Below are 24,703 nucleotides of genomic sequence, written 5' to 3'. Positions count from 1 at the left end.
CCTGACACATTTGTTGTCGTGTCAGGCTTTATGTCATCGAACCAGTTTACAATTTCATGTGCGTTTGAAAATTATGAACGATTCGATGGCATGGGAAAACATTCATAAGTTTCTCGATGGGGTGCCGCCAATGTGTGCCTTTTAGAATTGTGACTGTGGAATATGCTGCATCTCAGAGCAGAAGTTCGCTAACTGGCATACAAGTTTTGAACACTTTAGTAAGTGAAACACTTGGAAGAAGTTAACAATGACGACAATGTCGCAACCTGAATTTGTTGCGACATTCTACCCAATGCGACATAGTTTTGTCCCAACTTGAACAGAATAGGACAAGGATCGTGCACCACGAGTTTAGAGATTTTTAAGGCTTGCATTGTGATTTTCGAGCGGTAACTGCGAGTCGGTAAACACTGCGACGCTGCTGAAGATGTATCATCAAAAAAGTTCGATTTTGGGATAGTAATGATTGATTATTCACGAGTTGCAAAGTACGCAACAAATTCAGCTTCCGCTTTGTCTGCAACAAACAGTTTCGTGATCATGTCATTATCTGTTACCAGTTGGGATAAAAGAGTAATCGTCGCGTCTTCTTTGTTGCTTGTTTGTACCGCTTTTGTCTGACAATTCTTTTCATTGCTTTTGAATCAAACTCCAAAATTTGATCTGGATTTTACCCAAATAAAGGTTTTATTTTACATATTGAAAACAACTCAGGTAACACGGATATATTTTTAATAAACTATTATCGGGCGATTTCTCTCATTTATTTATTTTAAGGGTTTTTTTTTCTTAGAATTCTTAGAACCACAATTAGAACTTTTGCCCCACTTTGTGTAAATAGAATTCACGAAAAAAAATTTTTAAAAATTTAAACATGTAAACAGTTCAAAATGTTCTCTTGCCTGATTTGAACACTTTCAACAACTTACTCTTATGTAATTATCTGTATATGCTCAAATATCATTCACAGATACAGTACGTCATACTTTGAACTATATAACTATAATTTGTTTTAAATACTATCATGTTCTGTAATATTCATATTTGTTATATTTTTTCAGGACGAGCCGCTTAACACATTCGTCAATCTAGGAGAATGTAAGGAACTGGAAAAGTATTCCACGAAAAACCTTCACGAACACTGTTCCTTTAAAGCGGTGAATGGTCGAGGGGAAATCGTGGGAGTAAACGTCAATGGTGTGATCAACAGGCCGGTAATATGGCTTAATATTAGAAATATGTGACTCTGCTAATTCTAAATAAAATTTTTGCTTTATCGTTTTAGAAAGAGACTGATGATCCCCCAGCAAAGCTAGCTGATGGTTGTGAGCATCCGAAGTTCAAAAAAATCATGGCTCTGATGGACTACATAGATGAGCATTTTAACATTTTTGATTTATATCCGGACGTTGATCGTATTCTGGATATTAAAATCATGTCAGTGGATAGTCGCTATCGTGGCTTGGGAATCGCTGGGAAGCTCACCGACCGTACGATGCAGTACGTGAAGGATAATAGCATCAAACTAGTCCACGTTTTGTGTAGTAGCCATTTCTCCGCCCGAGTAATGGAAAAGATGAGCTTCGAAGAAGTGTACAAGCTAAATTACAGCGATTACCTAGTCAATGGCGAACAAGTTTTCGACCCAGAGAAGCCACACACTGCAGCCCGAATTTTAGTAAAAAGACTGGCCTAAATAGTCGTTCCAAGAAAATTTCAAACAAACTCAGACGCAATATGATTTAAGTTATAGGTATTACCTCAAAAAACGTGGATAATGTATGCTGAAGTCAGTTTACGTAGTTCAATGATTTTAAACCCCGTACTGCACAAATTTGGGTCCGATGGAAGAAGTTGCATTAATATGCTATTTTTCGTATCATGGATCCACTTAGCTTAGCTTAGCTTGTAGGTATTGTCAATTAATGGTGTTTGACAAGATATTCCTTAACGTGAAATGTGAAAAGTTGCATAACGTTGAAAAACCTTAGTGATATTTTTAAATGATAAACAAATACCGTTTCGCACCAGTAGCACTGGATACCCGTACTATTTTGGTTTTATTTTGGAATAGCTGCTACGATGAACGATCATTTGATATTTGATTTGATATATACTTTAAAGTAAGCACAAATAATTTATGCGAAATGAATGTAATAAAATCTTATCTACAACATTTGGTTGTATATTTTGTGATCCGAAAGCATTGTCTCATATCCGAAAATGCATGTGCATGAGGGGAATATAAATATACTAATAACACATTCCACGCATTACGTTTTCCGCGAGAATCGAACTTGTTCTTCCAAAAATTGTTAAATTTTTAAAGACATGCTAACTTATCAAATGATCAGATTTGATTAGTAGATTCATTTTATGCTTTCTAATTGGTAATTGGACCTTTGTACTTCGAAAGAAACCAAGAAATACAGCGTAACGTGTCAGGTACTATTAGAAGAATATTAGTAATTATCTTCATTTTGGTTCAAAAAGAATCAACATCGACAACAGAAGCCCGGAAATATTGTTCAATGAAGTTGAAAAACCGCGGTGTAGAAGTGCGTGGAATGTGTCTAATGATTTGTTCATTTCGCGCTGTTTTGTTTTATAGTTGTAAATGTAACGAGGTGCAAAAAGTTGATTTTTTCAGCACGACACGTACATTTATCTAACGAGGCTTTACCGAGTTGCATAAATACGAAAAAACCGAGTTTTGCAAGAGTTACACACAAAATTTTATTCAATGATGTTTGCATTATTTACTCATTTAAGTTTCATAAATTTCATTATGCAACTCAAATAAGATGCATAAAGAGCATTATGCAACTATTTTTAATTATGCAACTCATTTCAATTGCATAATATTTTTTTTCGGAAAAAATCATCATTATGATACCGAAACGAGTTATATAAAATAAAAATTATGGTACTTAATTGCATAATAGTTATTTATGTAACGAGTTGCAAAAAGTTGATTTTTTCAGCACGAGTCGTACATTTATCCAACGAGGCTCGCCGAGTTGGATAAATACGAAGAGTGCTGAAAAATCGAGTTTTGCAACGAGTTCCATACAAAATTTTATGCAATGATTTTTTTCATAATGCAACTCATTTGAGTTGCATAATATTCATAATGCAACTCAAATGAGTTGCATTATGAACATTATACAACTATTTTTCATTATGCAACTCATTTCAGTTGCATAATGAACCAGTTCGGAAAAAATAGCCATTATGATACCAAAATGAGTTAGATAAAATGTAAATTATGATACTGAATTGCATAAAAGCTATTAAGGGGTTACATAACTAGAAAAAATCGATTTTTGTTTCAGATTTTAAACCGAATGGTTCGTTCGCCTTTATTTGAGAAAATTCATTATTATCTTATCGTAACTACTGCTTACACAATAAGGTTAGGGTAAATCGGGGTAATTTGGCCACCCTAAGCAAAAGTCGATTGAAGATGCAGCAAACAACGTTGAATCTTTCGCAAATCGTATGGCCAAAAAGATTCCAACAATACTACACTATTTATATAAAAACATCATAGTCTAATCGTGTTTATATAATAAAAATTATTTTTTTGCAACTCCGCACTATAATGTTTTATTTTATACCTGCCGTTTCGGTAAGGTAACGGCCTACTTTTCCATATGATACCAAACAATTGCATTATGGTTCATAATGCAACTCATTTCAGTTGCATTATAAATCATAATGCGATTGTTTGATTGACAACCTCAGTCTGGCCTCAGTTTCTACGGCTAGCGCTTGAAAAACTGTGACGGTTATAGCACGGCATGCTTGATCCAAATTTTGTGCCTAGCACGACCGAGCAGGTGGCCGTTACCATTCAACCACCGCGAAGCACGATGATATTGATGTAAACGATCATTTTCTAATGATTTTTTTCTTTCATTGCAAAAAATGTTGTATGCAACATTTTTTTAAAGTGTTGTTTTTTCGTCGATTTTTAATCGTCGGAGTAATATGAACACTAAGGTGGCCCACACTTATATGAAAAACAAAAATTTCAAAAAAAAAAAAATGCCTAGTCTTACCTTCTAAATCAGTTGTTTTGGACTCCCAGAAGCTACGTTCAAAATTTGAGCAAAATCGGTTGAGCCTAAGGGGGCGCTCAAAACGCTTGAAGTTTGTATGGGAAAACTTCGCCAAATGTATGCAGCAATTTTAAGTTTTCGAATTTTTCCGCTAGGTGGCGCTGTAAGCGTTCAATAATCAAACGCTTTGGTATTATTGTAGGTGACTATATGCCAAACAATTTTGTCGAAGAACGCAAAGTGATCCAACATCTGTGAAAAAAGTTATACCCTAGGTAAAGTGAGGATAAACTTCATTGTTGTTTTTCCAATACATGTAAAAGAATAATATCAATACATAATGAAATCTCAATACATTGCCTCACTTTGCCTACACGCTTGAGCTTGACTATATCTGGAACCGTTGCCTTGGTTGCTTCCAAGAGTACGTTATTGGCTGCTTCCTGGTAATAGGGGACATTGCACCACGGTTTTTCCGCTAGTTGGCAATACTTGCGCACAAATATTTCAGCTATGCGGAGGTCGAGAGGGAATTAACCAGCTTTTACTGCAAGATTGTAGGTAAGAAATGATTTGATAGTCCCTGACGAAATTCTCAACAATTGGTTGAACACGGGTTGTAGGGTGCTAGTGAGTTCAACTCTGAAAAGTTCCACGCCATATATCAGTTTTGAGAGACATACAGCATTGCAAATTTTCCTCAAAAAAAGGAATGTTTTCTTATTACAAATTCTAAAAGTACACATTTTTATATTTGAAACTACAAATTTCATCAATATTGGGGCCTTAAGGTTCAAAAAAAAAGGTTTTAAGTGCGCTTCCAGGCCATGAAGAGCGTTTAAAGAGGTTTTCAGGTAAATTTCGGGGCGTTTTAGAGTTTTAGGAGGATTCAGAGGGGTTTGTCGGGGTTTCTGGGACATATTCGTGTGTTTCAGGGGATACTTTCAGAAATCAGGAAGACTGAGCTCGTCCAACCATGGACTAAGTGGCGATAGTGTGAATACGTTAAACTCGAGCTAAAACAAATTAGAGCGCCACGCTGACTAACTAGCAAATTTTCAAACAGACTGGAATAGTTTGAGTGTTACCACAGTTGCTCTTGAGTGTTGGGTGACTGCTTTTGGGCTGATGCCGTTCGATAACTATTTCAGTCTTTTGAAATTTTCAGCATTTCATGATTTAGGCCTTAGGCATTCAGCCTGTTGTAATTTCAGCCTTTTGTATTGCAACTTTTCGTATACAACCCCTTATACTCAATACGCTATTTCTGTGGCACGCTTTATGCTTATGGTTTGTGATATATTAATGAAAAAAATCAGCTCAATCTGGCCAAAATTTAATATAACAGTGTTCATTATTTACAAAATTTTCCTACGATGACAATTGTTCGTTTGAATCTATTAAATCAAAAGTAAAAAAAATGTAGGGCATCCCAACAATCAGCACCTTTAAGTATGGCTGAGGTATGTACATCCAGTTTACTTCAGCTACCACATTGTTTCTTTGTTCAATTTGGCCTTCATTCGCTCAAGTTGAGCATCGTTTCCATTGCTCTGTGCCTCTGCACGGGCTTTAGCAAGCATGAGAGAATTTTTTCGTGAGTCCTCATCCAATTGTTCTCGTTTAAATGTGAACGATTTACTGCCAAATAATGAGAAGATCATTATCCATTGTAGTTCTCTACATTACAGTTGGTCTTACCTTATGGCGTATGCTTGCACTACTATTCCCAAGACCATAAACACCAAACAATACCAAACGATCGTCCAATTGCTAACCTTTTTTAAACCTTTAATTCCGTAGAAAGAATTTGGATCTGGTGTATGATAGTGTGATGCATTCGGATACCAGTGCCTGTGAAAGGAAAACGAAGATTTATATATACACATATGATATAGTCTACAGCTAAATTTCATTCCCATACGTTTGTCAACTATCATCACAAACGAAGTGCAGCAAAATAAGACACACATTGACTATAAGGCAGATCCACCATGGGAACGTAGCGAATATTGATTAACTGGTGAACCAAAATTGATTCCAATTATCGTGCTAGGTGAAGCATTAGTTAGGGGTTGGGGTAATCCGTTTTTCTGTCTGCATGTACCCACAAGCTAGTACATACACTAAACTGATCGAACATGCCATTCGGTTAACATGTTACTATATTACCACCTTCGGATGGGATTATATGAACATCTCACACATAAACTGTTGTGCATAGTATGTCAAAGCGGAAGAGGAAATTATTATTAATTGTCTTGAGCTTCGTGCTAAACGCTCGTCTAGCGAATTGGGAGTCGTGAGTTTAAGTCTCACCGGAGTACGTGGATTTGTTTTTATAATTCAAATCTCAATTTGTTCATTGAGCCATGGCAAAGTATTTTCAACATTTTCATGATTTTTTCCTACCGCCCAATTAACTGAGCTTTTGTGGCAAATCTTTGTGATACAGTTTCTTACCGATTTTTGGCAACACGAGGTAAATCATATGCTGCCAATATAAGGTATTGCCAAAATCGGTAAAAAATGTGATTATTTTTTAACTTTTATGTGTTATTTAAGCCTATATTTTAAACATGGACTATTCACAAGTTAGGCGACGTTCATAAATTACGTCATGATGGTCATAGATCGATGAGATTTGAATTACATTATGACAACTACAATGCCGGATCATTAATTGGCTCGGTAGCTTAGTTGGTAAAGCACTTGTCTAGCGAATAAGGGTCGTGAGTTCAAATCTCACCTGAGCTGTGGATTTCTCAATTTAACCAATAATTTACCCATCTGTACATATGTACGTAGAGTTATTTGAAAATCATAAAATCTCGTCAACCAACGGGTGGTAAAATATAGTTTATCCGATCGAACTGAAATTCTGTACAATTGATATGGAACCAAAATTGATCCCAAAAAGTTTACATGAGCGAGAATTTTTCATTCTTTATATTTTTCCTTATAGGCGTGTCCCAGGCTAATGTGTGCTGTGCCAAAAAGTAATATGATTTCTCAACAAATCATGCAAAAATAAGACTTGAGCGAAACATTTTGTATGGATTTTCTACACTGCCGTCCAAAAAGAAACGGGTGTACTTGTTTTTGATTAAACATAACTTGTTGTGGTCTCACATATAAATGACAAATCACTGCTTAACAAAATATGTTTTGAAAGATATGAAGCTAATATATATTTAAATTTCAAGCGTCGGAAGAGGTTTGCTTATCTCATTTTTGTGAAAACTTTGTTTGTTTTATCAAACAAAAATGTAATCAAAGATTTTGATGAAAATAAGTTCAATGGAAAGTTTATAGAGAAATTTTATGCTGAATCTACCAACTGTCGCAAGGTCGACAACCTTCAGTGGCACCAGTTTGTTCTTCAGCATACTGAACTTTTACGGACGTGACATACCTTGGTAGGGTATGTGTACCATACCTTATGTACGCACTACAACTGCTCTGGTCAGTTCAAAAGATCACCTTCCGTACACCTTTAGACCCTTGCTGCGATCTACGGGTTTGGCAGCAGTGGGCGAATAAAATAAACCATTACAAACACAAAACGAGTAGAAATCAGAACGTGGTATGCTAAGACTATTTTCTTAAGTTTTCTCTGTGTATTGCCTTTTATCTCTTGCGGTTGGCCTTTCACGTCAGCACCACGCTAAAGCTGAGCACTAAAAGCGAGATTTTTTCAACGTGTTGTACAAAGTACAACAGCGCGATCGCTCCAGTGTAAAAATACAGTTTGATTGTTGAATTACATTATTTGATGAGTTGTAAGTATAGACCTAATACATTGAATGGATCACTAAAATAACTAAAACGGCCGCTATGAAATGAACAGATAGCGCCACTGTAGCCTTGTGTGTTTGACGTAACTCGACTGCTGTCACTGTGTTACCGTCCATATACGGTGGCGCTTTTGTTTTGATGCGGTGAGTAGCGGAAAAGTCGGCTTCAATGCTCCATTGAAATATACTAAACAATTTATTGTTTGAATTCTAAAATACAACGTTGCGGACATACATGCAGGCAGGACGAATAGTAATAAAAAGGACTAGAAACGGAAGCTTGCTGAAAATCATGTATAAAATCATAAAATTAAGTAAAATACATTTCCGCAGCTTCAATCATATTCCCAACAACGGGTGTGCTAAAAGGAGGTCCGAAAATCCCTGCTGCTGTATCCACCGTAACAGACTTGAAGGTTTCTAACCTCACAAGTGAGACATCGCCTGTCAAAATGCTAGGATCGAAAAAGGGATCCGACAGACGGTCAAGTTCGGCGGCTGGTTGCTTTCCCCTATATGTGATCGCCCTGACGTGGCCGATAAGTGGATGGTACAGTGTGAGCTATGTGAGAAGTGGTTTCACTTCTCTCGTGCGAAGGGGAATAGTAGTGTGAACGACAGAGCTTTGATTGCATTACATGCGCACTTCCTCCAGGCCCGGAATCCGTGAGGACGGGGGCCCACGAGGAGAAGACTGGATCTTTTACGACTGGAAGAGGAGAGGGAAATCCTGGATACGATCGTGAGGGAACATGCGGGAACAAGTCCCCATCAATTCCACGCCAATAACTGAAGCTGGCCCCAAAAAAACATCTGTCGAAGTCTCAGCTGATAGTATACTCCCGACCGCCGCTACTTAGACTGGTGCCCGCACGACGCCGGTTCCAACTACTTACCAGACCGTACAAGTGTAACGACATCGCATCGTAGGGTATACTAGTTCCCCGTTCCGGTCAAAACCCAATAAATCCAACAGCATGTCTACCCCCGCCACCAGGGGTCTCCAGTTAGCCTAGTGGTTAAGGCTATGGATCGCCAATCCGGAGATGGCGGCTTCGATTCCCGTTCCGGTCGGGAAAATTTTCTCGACTCCCTGGGCATAGAGTATCATTGTGCTTGCCTCACAATATACAAATTCATGCAACGGCAGGCAAAGAAAGCCCTTCAATTAATAACTGTGGAAGTGCTCAAAGAACACTAAGTTGAAGCGATGCAGGCCAAGTCCCAGTGTGGACGTAGAGCCATAAAGAAGAAGAAGAAGAACCCCCGCCACCACAGGCTGGGCTGCCGGCAGCGTTTGCCATAGATATTTCCCCATCACACGTCAGCGAGAAATCCAGAGCAGATCTAGAACGAGAACTGCATAAACTGCAGCAACAACTAGCCAGCCTGAAGCGATCTTCATCTGGGCAACATCATGCGAGTCCGGACAACAATAGCGCACCGGTGGTAGCAGTTAGCCTAAGTAACACTATGGGTACACTGCCGTTCTACGCATAATTGTCCCATGTTGATATGGATTCCATATCAACATGGGACAATTATGCATAGGACGGCAGTACAGGTATGTTAAACTTGCTTGATTCGTCTCAGGTAGGGACAGGAGTAGCTAGACAGGCACACATACCGATCAGTTATTCAGCAGGTAATCAGGCTGCAGGCTTAGCTCAGGGTGTTGCAATACGTGAGTCACAAAACACAGTACTGAACTCTAACGTCTCAGAGGCAGGGATTACAGGGGTCCCCAACCACTACAATCACTATTCGTATCAGTATGTCCGTTCTGTCCAAGCATCGGGACAATGCGAACATATCGTTCCGAACTCAGTCAATCGGAATCCGCTGTACTGGGTCGGTTCTGGCGGTGGGCATTTGTCGCGGCAGTTCGAGACAAGCATTCCTAATTTGTTGATTCAGCATTCGAGTGGTGCAGCTTCCATTCCGTTCACAGTAAAACCGCTCAGCACTAAAATGTGTAAGCCCTACTCATAAGTGCATAATTTCCAGACCACACAAAAATGTGTAACAGTTACACATTCTCAAAAACAGCTCGTACACTCGTCTAGATGCGAAATGTCGGTATTTTTTTTGTTTCCCAAGGTCATTAGTAAACCTAACTAGATTGCCGTACAATTTTTTTTTGCGAATTTAACGATTTTGTGGACACAGGAGCTGAATTGGTGAATGTGCACTTTAGTACTGAGCGGCGTTAGCGTGTTCGTCGCGATTGTGCCTAGTGTTCCGAACCCTATCATCACGCCGTCAGTGTCGAGAAGAATGCTTAACAATCCTCCAGCATTGGTGTGTGGACAGAATCCGCAGCAAATTGCCGCAAGACACGTTGTTCCTAAAGAGCTACCGGAATTAGACTGGCCGCTGTTCGTGAGCAGCTACACCAATTCAACGCGCATGTGTGGTTATACGGACGACGAGAATCTTATGCGACTTCAACGCTGCTTGAAGGAAAATGAGAAGGAGGCAGTTCGAGGACATCTTTACCCACCCGTTTTCTGTACCACAAGTTATGGCGACTTTGGAAACCCTTTTCGGACGACCGGAATTGATTGTGAAGTGTCTCATGAACAAAGTTCACGCAACACCAGCGCCAAAGACGGAGAAGTTGGAAAGCCTCATCAGTTTCGGACTAGTCGTGCAGAATTTGTGCAGCCAGTTGCGGTCTATGGGTATGGATGTCCATTGTCCATTTGTCAAATCCCTCTCTGCTGCAGGAACTAGCGAAGGAGCTGCCGGTCAACATCAAGCTGGACTGGGCTCTGTATCAAAGACAGGTTCCGGTGGTGGATTTGTACGCTTTCGTGTTTTTTCACGCTTGAATTGAGTGCAGAAAAGCGCAATTAAGATTAACGTATGCTTTACAAAAAATACAATAAAGTTTTGTTGTCAGTATCAATGCCATAAGTTTCAAAAAACTGCAAATTTCGACTGTCAATTATATCATGTATTTGTCCTTTCATGAACATTTGGTGCCATATATGTGATAGTTGACAACAATTTTGAAGGAAAATTGGTGACCCAATGGGAACTATGTTTTATTGATTTTTCTACGAATTACCGCTCAACTTCAAAGTCCCATTATAATGTGAGATGATCACAATCTCTTAAGTTTTTTTGTACATTTTCATCAACCATGCAAAGATACTCGTATGATTCGTAACGAGTTTATCTCAATGAAGCAACAAGGTACACCACAATGAAATTCATCACCTCAGTAAATAATCATAGGAAAAGCTTCTCATTTTTCAATACTGTTTCACATGTATTACTATAACTTTACAGTAGTGAATGAACTGAAACAGAAGTGTCTTATTTTTTAGATTTAACAGTAATATGCCCTGTCCACCGCATCCTTCCAGCTTTCGGAACCTTCTGGATGCTGGAACCTCCGTGAAGCGGCCAAACTTGTTAGCGTTCTAACAATGCAGGATACAATTCATTCTAGCTACACGAAAAAAAATTTCCATATGGAATAGGGTGACAATGGGTATTATCGGCAGGTTTGTTCTCTTCGTCATGGGGGGTTTTGTCAGCCAAATTGCCTGAAACTTGGCCATATAATTCAGCTTAGTTGGGAAGGATTTGAGACCAACCCTGAGTTCAATAGGGTTCAAAAAAACCCCAAAGACGAAGAGAACAAAACGGCCGAGAATAGGTAATTTCCCCTATATAAGAAAATGTTATACATTTTTGCCATTTCGTTTTTCTAATGAAACTCATCTGAGTGCGTTATATGAAACATAACATGCTATGAAAAAAAAGTATAAGTTTGAACTTATGTATGCCATTCGCTTTTTGTTATAATTTGTATTAGGATTTCCTAATCAAACCTAATAAAATCTATTACCGCATATTTTGTTTGAAATTCCTAATATTTAACTTTTTTTCTTATTTTTACTAAAACACACGATGAAGTGTTGTTTACGATTCCTACATAATTTATTTACCCATTTAATAAAATCAACATAGCTACAGCACATATTAAAGACACATCGTTCATAATAAACACAAAATCACGGTACGAATGCTAGCCGGAATCGCTGTTCAGGCACCGGGTTTCGCCGCCTTTTGCCAGCCGGTACGCCGAGCAGCAACGAAGCCAACCAGAATTTCCCCTCCGGCAGGAAACAAGCTGGTGGTAGGACCTGAGTTATCCAGAGTGTCGAAGGGCAGCGGAGCAGCAGGGATTCTCGTTCCGACAATGGGTGATGCAACCTTCTGTAAGCCGGATCATCAAGGAGTAGCAATGAAAGCCGGAACATCCGCTTCGGCAGCAAAGAAAGCAGGTGGTAGTACTCTTCGTTTACCGGTGTATCGATGAGAAACGGAGCCAGCTGGGATCTCCATTCTGGCAGCTGATGGCGCCGCCCTTTGCCAGTTGGAGCACCGAGGAGTAGCGAAGCTAGCCGGCATCTCCGCTCCGACTGCGACCAAGCGAGTGGCTCCGCCGTCTGCCTGCCGAAGTGTTGAGGTATTGGGAGGGAACTTCTAGCATTCTGGCTGTGGGGTTAATCAAGGCAATGTTTAACCTATTCTGTTGAAAATAAATGATGAATAAGTTATTAGCACAAAAAATAAGTAGTAAAACACCTACCGTGATCTCCGAGCGTTGTTCCGCAGGTTCTCAAAACTCCTTTTTGCTGGCGGCGAAGTACAACGCGCCACGATGACCTGCGTTGAAAAAAAATTGGCGCCGTTTTGTTTTTGTCTTTCAAAACAAAACCTTAGAGAATCAAAGAATCAATCTTCATAAATAAAATCATTAAATTATTTTTCGTGTACGATATTGTAACCTAATTGGAACATGCTTTGTATTTAAGTTTTCGTAAACGGTGTGTTCTATAAATACTTAACTGAATGGTTTTCTTTCCAGCGTTACTTAAGTTGTCAACAAATACATTGTGGAGTAATCATGGAAATACGTTTTACAAAAGATGCATGAGTAAAATTTCGAAAATCTAGGAAAAAATATTGAACCGGACAGGAGTCAAATCCAGTCTCCATCAGTATAGATTTGTTTATAGTTGTGGGTGTGTGAATTGAACTACTAAAGACCCCAGAATAGATTGAAAAAATATTCATACAAAACATAAGGGAAGGCATTTTTTTTTCAATTGGAAAACGTAATAATTGTCTTGAATGTAGTGAATTTTCTCCCAAGACTAAGTTTAAACTCCCTGTCAAAACGGTTAAAAAGTTTATACCACATATATTACATATTTATAACAGTTTCTACTCGAAATTATAATAGTTTCAAAGGATCTGTTATGTTCTAGGTGCCAGCATCTAGTGTCCCACAGCTCCTGCAAACTTTTGCCCGCAGTAAAGGCTTCTTTTCTTGATGTTCTGTGATATACCTTGCGGTTCTGTGATATACCTGCTTCCTTTCGCTACCATTTCTTATTGCAATTGTTTTTGTAAACTAGGAAACAGAAAACAGCTGAAAGTACAGGTTTGTTCATAAATTTACAGCTGCATGACGAAATGGTTGCAACTTATATTAGTGAACAGTTGAGTTGATAATGTGTCGAACCCATATATTTCTGTTTGCGATTCCCCATCAAATTAGGCTAGCTTATATTACCAGGTAGTGTGACATAACGGCCTGTTTTACTTCATATGATTATACATTAGAAAAATGTTGCCTGATGTAGGGACATTAGGCAACAGTTTTCTGTTGCATAATGATAGGCACCATTATGGTGTCAGTATTAATTGTGATTGTGGTGGTAGCTTCAACTTCGTTATGTCTTAGCGATGTCTTGGAAGAGTGACTGAAATGATTTATTCTGTTTCGTTACTAAAAGCGGTCTCGTTCAACCAAGAAGGTGCATCACACATTGCGTGGTTTTCTCATAAAGTTTTGCCATGCTAAATACTGCTTGTTATACTACCTGGTCATCAATCTAGTCGAAACCAGGAATTTGGTGCGAGCAAAAATCGATTTTTCTCCAAATCCATGCGTCGAGCCTAACTTCGGAAGTGGTGTGTTTAGCGGACCTGGTGATCTACACTGCGCACCAAACCCGAAGTTAGTGGTGTGAACCCTATTCTATCTTATGTAGTAGTAAGCTTGTAAATCTAAATGATTGTACACACATAATGGATTGTGACCTTGACAACTTTCACCACACACACACTCCCTCATACAATCACTTCATTGTAAAACAATGAATTTTGTTATGCCAGCTATAGAAGACCATGCGTTCCCTCGATCGATTTTGCTGATCGACCATACTGTAACTATAGTCTAGTGAACAAAGTATTTAACAATAAATTAGAGAATAGAAGAAGTTCGGTGGTATTCTTTTCACGTGACATTACAGTTAGGTTCGACGCATGGATTTGGAAAAAAATCGTTTTTTGTTCGCATCAAATTCCGACCCGGAATTCCCTGGTTTCGACCCTGAAACTCCCCGGTGGCTATGCCTGTGCCACTGGATCTTGCATCCTAATATAGCAGACATACTACAGTGTTATTATTTTACCAAAATACGTCGAAATTTGGAATATCGGCAAGCCTCGCTGGATAAATGTACGACTCGTGCTGAAAAAAAAATCGTCATTTTGCAACTTGTTGCATAAATAACTAATACATGAAAAAATAGTACAAATTACCAAAGTTATAAAATTTTCTATCAAACGTGTTTTCTTTAAAGAGGTTTGCCCTGAGTCTCACGGCTCAACTGAAGCATAAACCCAAAAGAAAACCGTTATTAGAGGACCTTGTGATATCCTTGAACGATCAGAATATAAAAATATGTTTTCAATTGTCAAACAGAGACGATTAAAAAAAAAACACTTTTTTCATGCAAAAATGTTTGAAAAAGAATCACTGAGATGATTTTTTTAATGTTGATCGTTCAAGGACACGACACATGAATAGCGAAAACTAAAAACCCAAATTAATCCACCTAGAGGTGATAGTGCCTTTCTCGTCATATTATATATCCCGATAATATATCCCGATATTTTTTATGAAAAGCAAGCATTTTATCAAAGCCATCATTGAATTGACTTAAAACTTATTGATGGCACATAATCCGACGTTGTGTTCAGCGTTTAAGCAGAACTGAATAATATCAGATTTCTCAGTTGACTGCTTGAGTACCTTCACTAAAACTGGGAGCTTATCAATATCAAGACGATACTAACAAGCTAAGATATAACTTTTTACACAATCACAGATCACTTTGCGGTCTTCGATAAAGTTTTTTCTGCACATTCTAGGTTATATTTATTGACTGTTGAAAACCAGAACGTAGTGAGTATAGTGAGACGTCTGTTTATATGTGGGTTTAATATGTCAAGATTTTGTTCTCTTACACATATTAATCGCTTGCATTGATTTTATTTACTTTCGTAGTTTCGGCGAAGTATCAAACGCTGGTTGTGCAACCCTACCTGTAGTCTCTAATGTGGTACGAGCCTATTTTCTAGTTAACCGTTCCTCAGGTTATTAAAAAAGCCGTGATGTGGTGTGTCGCATGGTACATTTGGTTACTTTCTGGTACAGGTTCCGGAGCACCATCGGGTCTCCCATATATAGTCTGAGGCAATATCATTGCTAACGTTCATTAGGTTACCTAAAAAAACACGATTTGATTTATCTTATGCATGGGTACAGATCACTTCTACCTTTGACCACTTCCAGTGGGACGCCCAGAACTAGTTTCGGGACACTACCGGTTGTCTAAAATATGGTCTGAGGCTATGTTCTTACGAATCGATCATCGTGTTATCAAAAAAGGGTCTCCAATTGGCCTAGTGATTAAGGCTATGAATCGCCAATCCGGAAACGGTGGGTTTGATTCCCGTTCAGATCGGGAATATTTTCTCGACTTCCTGGGCATAGTTTATCATTGCACTTGACAAATTCATGCAATGGCAGGTAAAGAAAACCCTTCAATTAATAACTGTGGAAGTGCTCTAAAGAACACTAAGTAGAAGAGAGGCAGGCCAAGTTTCAATGCGAATGTCGAGCCATAAAGAAGAAGAAGTTATCAAAAAAGCTGCAATTGATGTACTGTCAAACCCCGCGTAGTCATCACTCTTTAATACGACACTTTTTAATTTGTACCCCGCTCATTCGAAATTTGTTGAATTAAAAAATGATCAAATGTCACAGTGTAATACACTGTAAATACGAATGATACGATATTGTGATGTGACTCATACCCGCAGCGGCTCATCGTGCGGCTGCTATTTCCGAAAGTTCTAATTTGGTGCTTTCCGACCTGATCCGTTTGGTAATCAACCGCAGTGAACCTCGGAAGCCAACAATCGTGAAATGAACAAGCTATCAATTCATACCACCACAATATCTGTAAGATTTGTGTTCAAAAACAAATCATACAATCTTAACAAAACTAAAATAGAGTTAGTTTATCGAATTAAAAGTTTACCCAGGTAATTTGACGGCAATCATTGTCGAATTACCGTGGTTTTATGGTACGACACGCATGGGTTTGGTCCAACTTCACATTTACCACTTTCGGTTCACATTTTACCACTAACCAATTGTCCCTGATGTGGTAGCAAATTGATGTAATGCATGTATGGGTTTCGTTCATATGTGCATTTCGCCAGTTCCGGCGAGGCACTCGAATCTGGTTCCGGAACACTACTGGCCTGAGACTATTTTCTTGCTGACCGTTCTTCGCGTTATCGAAGAAGCCGTTATTTAATGTGCTGCGTGTATGCGTTTGACTCTTTTCTACATTTGACCACTTCCGTCGGGGCACCTGAAACCGGTTTCAGCACACTATTGGTTTTCCAAAGTATGTTGCGAACAGCAGCGAAGGGCACCGATCTTCCAGCAGGGCAATATTGATGAAAACACGACATTTCATATTGCGTCATGCTATAAAGCTGAAATTTATTGTTTCATTTATATTAGATTCATTCTATACATTAACATTAACTAATTTTTAACTTACATCTTCGGTGTTTTTGCAAGGAACGAGATTGGTTCTTGCACCCGTGCTGTTGCTTGTTCGCATTGTTTATTCTTAAACAAGCATTTGACACAAACGAAGCAGAGCACAAAACACCGAAGATAGACAACACAACAAAACGAAGTCAGACAAAGTCCGACACATGCTCCCGGGTTTGGCTCAGGGGTTCGCAAAACCATTCTCACGTAACACTCCCCCCGGTAACACTTCGAGTCTGATAAGAGCCGATAGTTTTTCTATTTTTCATCGTTAGGAACAGATGAACTTATGTGAGAATGTAGGGTTTACTGCACTGAACAAACGAATCACTAAAGCACTAGATGGAACCTTTGCCACTTGAACTTTTGGGACGTGCTTTAATGCTAGTCCGCATATGACCTTACGGTGAAAATAAGTTTTCGTGTAGAACGGTCTGCAGAAACTAGCTACGCGTTGTCCAGTCTACAGTGGAAGCACCTGGCCAGTGTCTGCGATTGATGTTGTCAGGTTCTGCAGCAATCGATCTCCGTCATTCCTGTCCTTCTGAATAAGGTTAACTTCGGCAACATAACAATGGTGATCTGTCGAAGATCTTTATAGTGTTGCGAACAGCAGCGAAGGGCACCGATCTTCCAGCAGGGCAATATTGATGAAAACACGACATTTCATATTGCGTCATGCTATAAAGCTGAAATTTATTGTTTCATTTATATTAGATTCATTCTATACATTAACATTAACTAATTTTTAACTTACATCTTCGGTGTTTTTGCAAGGAACGAGATTGGTTCTTGCACCCGTGCTGTTGCTTGTTCGCATTGTTTATTCTTAAACAAGCATTTGACACAAACGAAGCAGAGCACAAAACACCGAAGATAGACAACACAACAAAACGAAGTCAGACAAAGTCCGACACATGCTCCCGGGTTTGGCTCAGGGGTTCGCAAAACCATTCTCACGTAACAATGGTCTATGATTTTTTTTTCTTGTTAACCGTTCATCAGCTTACCTAAAAAGTAATTAAATGTGTCGAATTTATGGGTTTGGTTCTCCTTTACATTTGACCATTTCCGATGGGGCAACCGTAATCGGTTGCGAAACACTACCGGTTGTCCCCAATATGGCCGGAAACGTTTTTTTGTTTTTGCCAAATCAAGATGCCTCAAAATCCGCGATTTGATGTGTCGCTTGCATGGGTTTGGTTCACTTTTATATTTGGTCATTTCCGGCGGGACACCTGGAACCGATTCTAGATCACAACCGATTCAGATATGTTCTGAAAACATTTTCCTGCTTACTGTTCATCAGGATATCAAAAAATTCACTATTTGATATGTCGCTTGCATGTGTTAAATTAACTTTCATACATTGCCACCTCCGGCGAAACATCTGGAACCGGTTCCGATATGGTCTGAGAATGCTTTCCTGGTTACTGTTCATCAGGTTATCGAAAAAGTTGCGGTTTGATATGTCGCATGCATGGTTTTAGTTCAATTTTATATTTGGCCACTTCCGACGGGACACCCGGAAGCGGTTCCGGGACACAACTGGTTCAGATATGGTTTGAGAATATTATCCTGCTTACTGTTCATCAGGATATCAAAAAAGCCACTCTTTGATATGTCGCATGCATGGGTTTGTTTAACTTTTATACTTGGCCACTTCCAGCGGGACATTTGCAACCGGTTCCGGAACACTACCGGTTCCGATATGGGCTGAGAATGTTTTCCTGCTTACTGTTCATCACGTTATCGAAAAAGCCGCGGTTTGATATGTCGCATGCATGGGTTTAGTTCACTTTTATGTTTGGTCACTTCCGGTGAGACACCCGGAACCGGTTCCGGGACACTACCGGTTCAGATATGGTCTGAGACTATTTTTCTGCTTACCATTCATCAATTTATCGAAAATGCCGTTGTTTGATGTGCCGCATGGATGGGTTTGTAGCGTTTTCATATCTGGTCCCTTCCTGGGGTACCGGTCCGGAACACCTAAATGGCCATAACTCCGGAACGGCTGGACCGATCTGAACCATTTTCAATAGGAAACAATGGGACCAGATTCCGCGTCGAATGAACCATCGGTCATTAAAATCGGTTGAGGTTTACTGCCAAAAAGTGATGTGAGTTTTTTTTGAACACATACACACATACACACATACACACACACACACATACACACACACAGACATCACCTCAATTCGTCGTTGGCGTTTTTGGAGTGAACATATACTGCCCATAACTGCATAATTGTAACATTTGCATTTTTTGCCAATATTGAGTTAATACCGGGGATCATCTCCCAATCATCAGTACTTTCATCCACCCCAATGAACTTTTTAAGTTTGTTCTGCAAAATGTGAAACAAATACCAAGTCGTTTTGTCTCATTGGCTAAAATTTATGAATGTAACCGCATAACAGTCACACTGGAAATACACACTGGTGTCAAAGCGTAAAATCAATCATATTTTGGTCTAATTATTTTTTCAACTATTCGTCCAGCATACAAGCAGAGCTGTAGAAAATTTTATTGCACAAGGATGAATTTTGAATTATTGACAAATTTTGAAATTTCGTATCGTCTCCATACTAGCTTATGTTGCAAACTTTAAACTCCATTTTGGACAATGCCTACTTTTGTCGAATGTGACTGTTATGCAGTTATGGGCAGTATAGCCTTTCGGTACACCTTGGTGTACGAGAAAGGCAAAAAACAATTGATTTAAATCGGTTGCGAACTGTTCCCGCAACCGTAGTCACCGCATCGACGTTTTTGAAAAAAAAAAACCCAAATTAATCCACCTAGTGGTGATAGTGCCTTTCTCGTCGTATATGTTCTCACGATCTCGTCGATGTATGTCAAAGTGTTCCTAAATCCTGATATTTTTTAGGATAAGCAAGCGTTTTATCAAAGCCATCATTGAATTCACTTAAAAGTTATTGATGGTACATAGTCCGACGTTATGTTCAACGTATAAGCAGAGCTGAATAATATCAGAAGTCTCGGTTGACTGCTTGAGCACCTTCACTAACACTGGAGGCTGACCAATATCAAGACGATACTGACAAGCTAAGATATAACTTTTTACACAATCACAGATCACTTTGCGGTCTTCGACAAAGTTTTTTTTTCTGCACATTTTAGGTTATATTTTATTGACCGTTGAAAACACGAACGTAAGTAGTGAAGAAGAAGTTATCAAAAAATCTGTACTGTCAAACCCCGCGTATTCATCACCCTTTAATACGACACTTTTTAATTCGTACCCCGCTCATTCGACATTTGTCGAATTAAAAAATGATCAAATGTCACAGTGTAATACACTGTAAATACGAATTATCCGATATTGTGATGTTACTCACACCCGCAGTGGCTCCTCGTGCAGCTGCTTCTTCGGAAGTTCAAATTTGGTGCTTTCTGACACCTGATCCGTTTGGTGACCAACCGCAGTGAACTTCGGAAGCCAGCAATCGTAACATGAACAAGCTATCAATTCGTACCACCACAATATCTGTAAAATTTATGTTCAAAAACAAATCCAACAATCTAAACAAAACTAAAATAGAGTTAGTTCATCGAATTTTAAATTTACCCAGGTTATTTGACAGCAACCATTGTCGAATTAGCGTGGTTTTATGGTACCACACGCATGGGTTTGGTTCAATTTCACACTTTACCACTTAACGCTTGTCCCTGATATGGCCTTAGACTAGTTTCATGCAAATTGTTAATCAGTTTTTCTAAAAAGTCGCAAATTGGTGTAATGCATGCATGGGTTTCGTTAATTTGTGCATTTCGCCAGTTCCGGCGAGGCACTCGAAACTGGTTCCGGAACACTAGCGGTAAATGTGGCCTGGGACTATTTTCTTGCTGGCCGTTCTTTACGTTATCGAAGAAGCCGTTATTTTATGTGCAGCGTGTATGCGTTTGGTTTCGTTCTACATTTGACCACTTCCGTCGGGGCACCTGCAATCGCTTTTTTTTTTTGAAAATCCGCGATATAATGTGTCGCATGCATGAGTTTGTATTTGGCTATTTCCGGCGGGACATCCGAAACCGATTCCGGATCACTACCGATTCAAATATGTTCTGTGAATATTTTCCTGCTTATTGTTCATCAGGATATAAAAAAAAGCCACTATTTGATAGGTCGCATGCATGGGTTTGGGTAACTTTTATACTTGGCCACCTCTGACGGGAACCTGGAACCGGTTCCGATCTTGGTTCCGATATAGTCTGAGAATGCTTTCCTGCTTACTGTTCATCAGATTATCAAAAAAAGCTGCGGTTTGATATGTCGCATGTATGGTTTTATTTCAATTTTGTATTTGGCCACTTTTGACGGGACACCAGGAACCGATTCCGGAACACAACCGGTTCAGATATGGTCTGAGAATGTTTTCCTGCTTACTGCTTATCAGGATATCAAAAAAGTCACTATTTGATATGTCGCATGCATGGTTTTGGTTAACTTTTATACTTGGCCACCTCCGGCAGGACATCTGGAACCGGTTCCGGAACACTACCGGTTCTGATATGGTCTGAGAATGCTTTCCTGCTTACTGTTCATCAGGTTATCGAAAAAGCCGCGGTTTGGTATGTCGCATACATGGTTTTAGATCAATTTTATATTTGGCCACTTCCGACGGAACACCCGGAACCGTTTCCGGAACAAAACCGGTTCCGATATGGTCTGATAATATTTTCCTGCTAACTGTTCTTCAGGATTTCAAAAAAGCCACTATTTGATATGTCGCATGCATGGGTTTGATTAACTTTTATACTTGGCCACCTCCGGCGGGACATTTGGTACCGGTTCCGGAACACTACCGGTTCCGATATGGTCTGAGCATGTTTTCCTGCTTACTGCTCATCACGTTATCGAAAAAGCCGCGGTTTGATATGTCGCATGCCTGGGTTTAGTTCACTTTTATGTTTGGCCACTTCCGGCGGGACACCCGTAACCGGTTCCGGAACACAACCGGTTCAGATATGGTCTCAGACTATTTTTCTGCTTACCATTCATCAAGTTATCGAAAATGCCGTAGTTTGATGTGCCGCATGGATGGGTTTGTAGCGTTTTCATATCTGGCCTCTTCCTGGGACACCGGTCCGGAACACCTAAATGGCCATAACTCCGGAACGGCTGGACCGATCCGAACCATTTTCAATAGGAAACAATGGGACCAGATTCCGCGTCGAATGAACCATCGGTCATTAAAATCGGTTGAGGTTTAGTTAAAAAAAGTGATGTGAGTTTATTTTGACCACACACATACACACATACATACACACACACACACACATACACACACACAGACATCACCTCAACTCGTTGAGCTGAGTTGATTGGTATATGTGACTCGACCCTCCGGGCCTTCTATCAAAAAGTCATTTTTGGAGTGAACATATAGCCTTTCCAGTACACTTAGTGTACGAGAAAGGCAAAAAACATAATTCCAAGATAATCGCGTTTAAAGTTTCAATTTTGCACTACGCGCCCGTAAGGGAGCGAGACGCAAATCCCTATATCTTTGCTTGTACTGCTTGGACCTCTATGGAAATTTGACACACCATTCTTAAGAACCCATACTTCAAGATGAAATAATAAGATAAAAATTGATTTTGTGCTCGACCTCAACAGATATAACCTCTTAAGTAAACATTGTCTAATTTCCATACAAAAGAACTAGTTTTGGAAGGCTAATTGAGAGGGTAAGAAGAAAAGGGGTTTAAGTGACAAACACCTACTTCCGAGTAAATGAAGCTCAAAGTTTCAAGTAAATTTTCATCCCATACATAATGTATGGAGTTAAAAAATGAACCCTCTCTCTCTCTTCTTGGCGTTACGTCCTCATTGGGACAAAGCCTGCTTCTCAGCTTGCACTTCCACAGTTATTAACTGAGAGCTTCCTCTGATGATGACCATTTTGCATGTGTATATCGTGTGGCAGGCATGAAGGTACTCTATGCCCAAGGAAGTCAAGGAAATTTCCTTTACGAAAAGATCCTGGACCGACCGGGAATCGAACCCATCACCCTCAGCATGGTCATGCTGAATACCCGTGCGTTTACCGCCTCGGCTATATGGGCCCTCAAGTTTTGCATTATTGCTAAACTTTATATTTCTTTTTTGATGTTTTACAATTGTGAATTTTCTAATTTATTATGGAAAATCAGATTTATTTATGGAAAATTCAAACTTTATTGGTGAAAAAATGGTGTTATTTATTGGAATTGTTGAATTATTCGTGGAAATTCCAACTTTTTTATTGCTCGAAAATGAATTGTTTATAGAAAATATTGATTTATTTATTCACTTCTTGATTTATTTATGGATCTTTTGTAGTTTATTACTGCTTCCACCCCTACTTCTTTATTGGCAATTTTTGATTATGTTTAAGTCTATGGGTGAGTTGCCTATTGTGTTTTTTTACATGCAGTTCTGTTGAGAAACGCCCCGCAAAATAAATTTCAAAATTTCCCATTTTTGCTGGCTTCCCGGTTGATTTCCAAAACTATGTTTCCGCACGAGCTCATCGGAGTCATATGCGAACGCAACAGTGAAAGAACTGTTAAGATCTGTTGACCCGTGATGGAACCAAATCGTAACATACAAGCATCATTCCATTTTTATTTATATAGATTAAACCTAATCTCGGTCAAGTCCGGGGCCATATCGGTCAAGAAACGAAGATGTAAAAGTTTAAGCTATACTTACTGATTGTGTATGTTATGACTTCCTCCTGGATGGGGTTGCGGTCGCGCTTTCAGTGCCAACTCGTAATCATAGCTGGATCGAGTGTCTGGTTTGCTCAGTACTTTGTAAGCTTCCAACAGCTGCACGAACGACTTTTCGTTGGCTTTCTTATTGGCGTTGCTTACGTTGGCATCCGGGTGCAACTACAAGGGAACGATTTTATGTGTCTAGGATGTTTCAATGACTTAGAAATTTAAACACGTCTACTATACTTCTTTTGAAAGTCTAATGAATGCTTCTCTGATTTCCTTGGGTGTACAATTCGACTGGAGCTTCAATACCTCGTAGTGATTTGTGTGATGCGCATATCTGATGAAAATAAAATATAAACATTTTAATGGTTGTTACACATTGATTTCATAACTGTGACCAAAACTACCTTAACTGTGTGCTATGAAGAATTTTTGTGTACAGAGGATGTTTTGATAATCTTAACATTATTGATATGAGAATATTTTCTTCTACTAGATGTTGATGTTGGGAGCCGCGAAGTACTGTTATGAAATTTCAGCTGACTCTGATAGACTCCGGGTAGCATGTGTGGGTGTTTGTTTATGTTGTTCATATACAACAATTATTCAGCCTACTGTTGTCATACAGAAGTTGAAAAACAGATGTCTTCTGTCAAGTGAAATGTTTCAACATCGAGTCATCCATAGACAAACGTACGATAATAAATAATATTTATGCAATTCAGTATCATAATTTACATATTATATAACTTATTTTGGTATCATAATGGCCAATTTTTCCGCACTGGTTCATTATGCAACTGAAATGAGTTGCATAATGAAAAATAGTTGTATAATGTTCATAATGCAACTCATTTGAGTTGCATTATGGACATTATGCAACTCAAATGGGTTGCATTATGAAAAAAAAACATTGCATAAAATTTTGTATGGAACTCGTTGCAAAACTCGATTTTTTCAGCACTCTTCGTATTTATCCAACTCGGCAAGCCTCGTTGGATAAATGTACGACTCGTGCTGAAAAAAATCAACTTTTTGCAACTCGTTACATAAATAACTATTATCAAATCAGGCATAATAAAAAGTTGCTTCACAGTGAGAAAATTATATTAAACTGAAGTGAAGTGCTTTGAATAAAAATAAATAAATCATTGAAA

The 24,703-nt window shown here is 39.1% G+C and overlaps 2 protein-coding genes across 6 annotated transcripts in view; one reads left to right on the top strand and one right to left on the bottom strand.

The window, feature by feature from the left end:
• The window catches only part of LOC109414420 (arylalkylamine N-acetyltransferase 1), a 99,040-nt gene extending 96,864 nt beyond the window's left edge, over window positions 1–2,176 (top strand). For all 5 annotated transcript variants that reach the window (XM_062851615.1, XM_062851617.1, XM_062851613.1 and 2 more), the window contains 2 exons: window positions 1,062–1,214; window positions 1,286–2,176. In XM_062851615.1, coding sequence (XP_062707599.1) covers window positions 1,062–1,214; window positions 1,286–1,696 — 564 coding nt within the window. In that variant the 3' untranslated portion in view covers window positions 1,697–2,176. The remainder of the gene's footprint in view (window positions 1–1,061; window positions 1,215–1,285) is intronic.
• A 3,208-nt stretch (window positions 2,177–5,384) lies between these two features.
• Window positions 5,385–24,113, bottom strand: LOC115261865 (dnaJ-like protein 60). The gene is made up of 5 exons (XM_062851619.1): window positions 23,954–24,113; window positions 23,787–23,883; window positions 23,536–23,717; window positions 5,766–5,918; window positions 5,385–5,705 (listed from the first exon to the last, which is right to left on the bottom strand). Exons 1-5 carry the CDS (start codon window positions 24,010–24,012, stop codon window positions 5,552–5,554), a joined length of 645 nt encoding a protein of 214 aa, XP_062707603.1. The 5' UTR covers window positions 24,013–24,113; the 3' UTR covers window positions 5,385–5,551.
• Between the last annotated feature and the right edge of the window lie 590 nt (window positions 24,114–24,703).

This window comes from Aedes albopictus, chromosome 2, assembly GCF_035046485.1.
Source record: "Aedes albopictus strain Foshan chromosome 2, AalbF5, whole genome shotgun sequence".
NCBI classification, from domain to species: Eukaryota; Metazoa; Arthropoda; class Insecta; order Diptera; family Culicidae; genus Aedes; species Aedes albopictus.
This window is presented reverse-complemented; position numbering and strand designations above follow the sequence as displayed.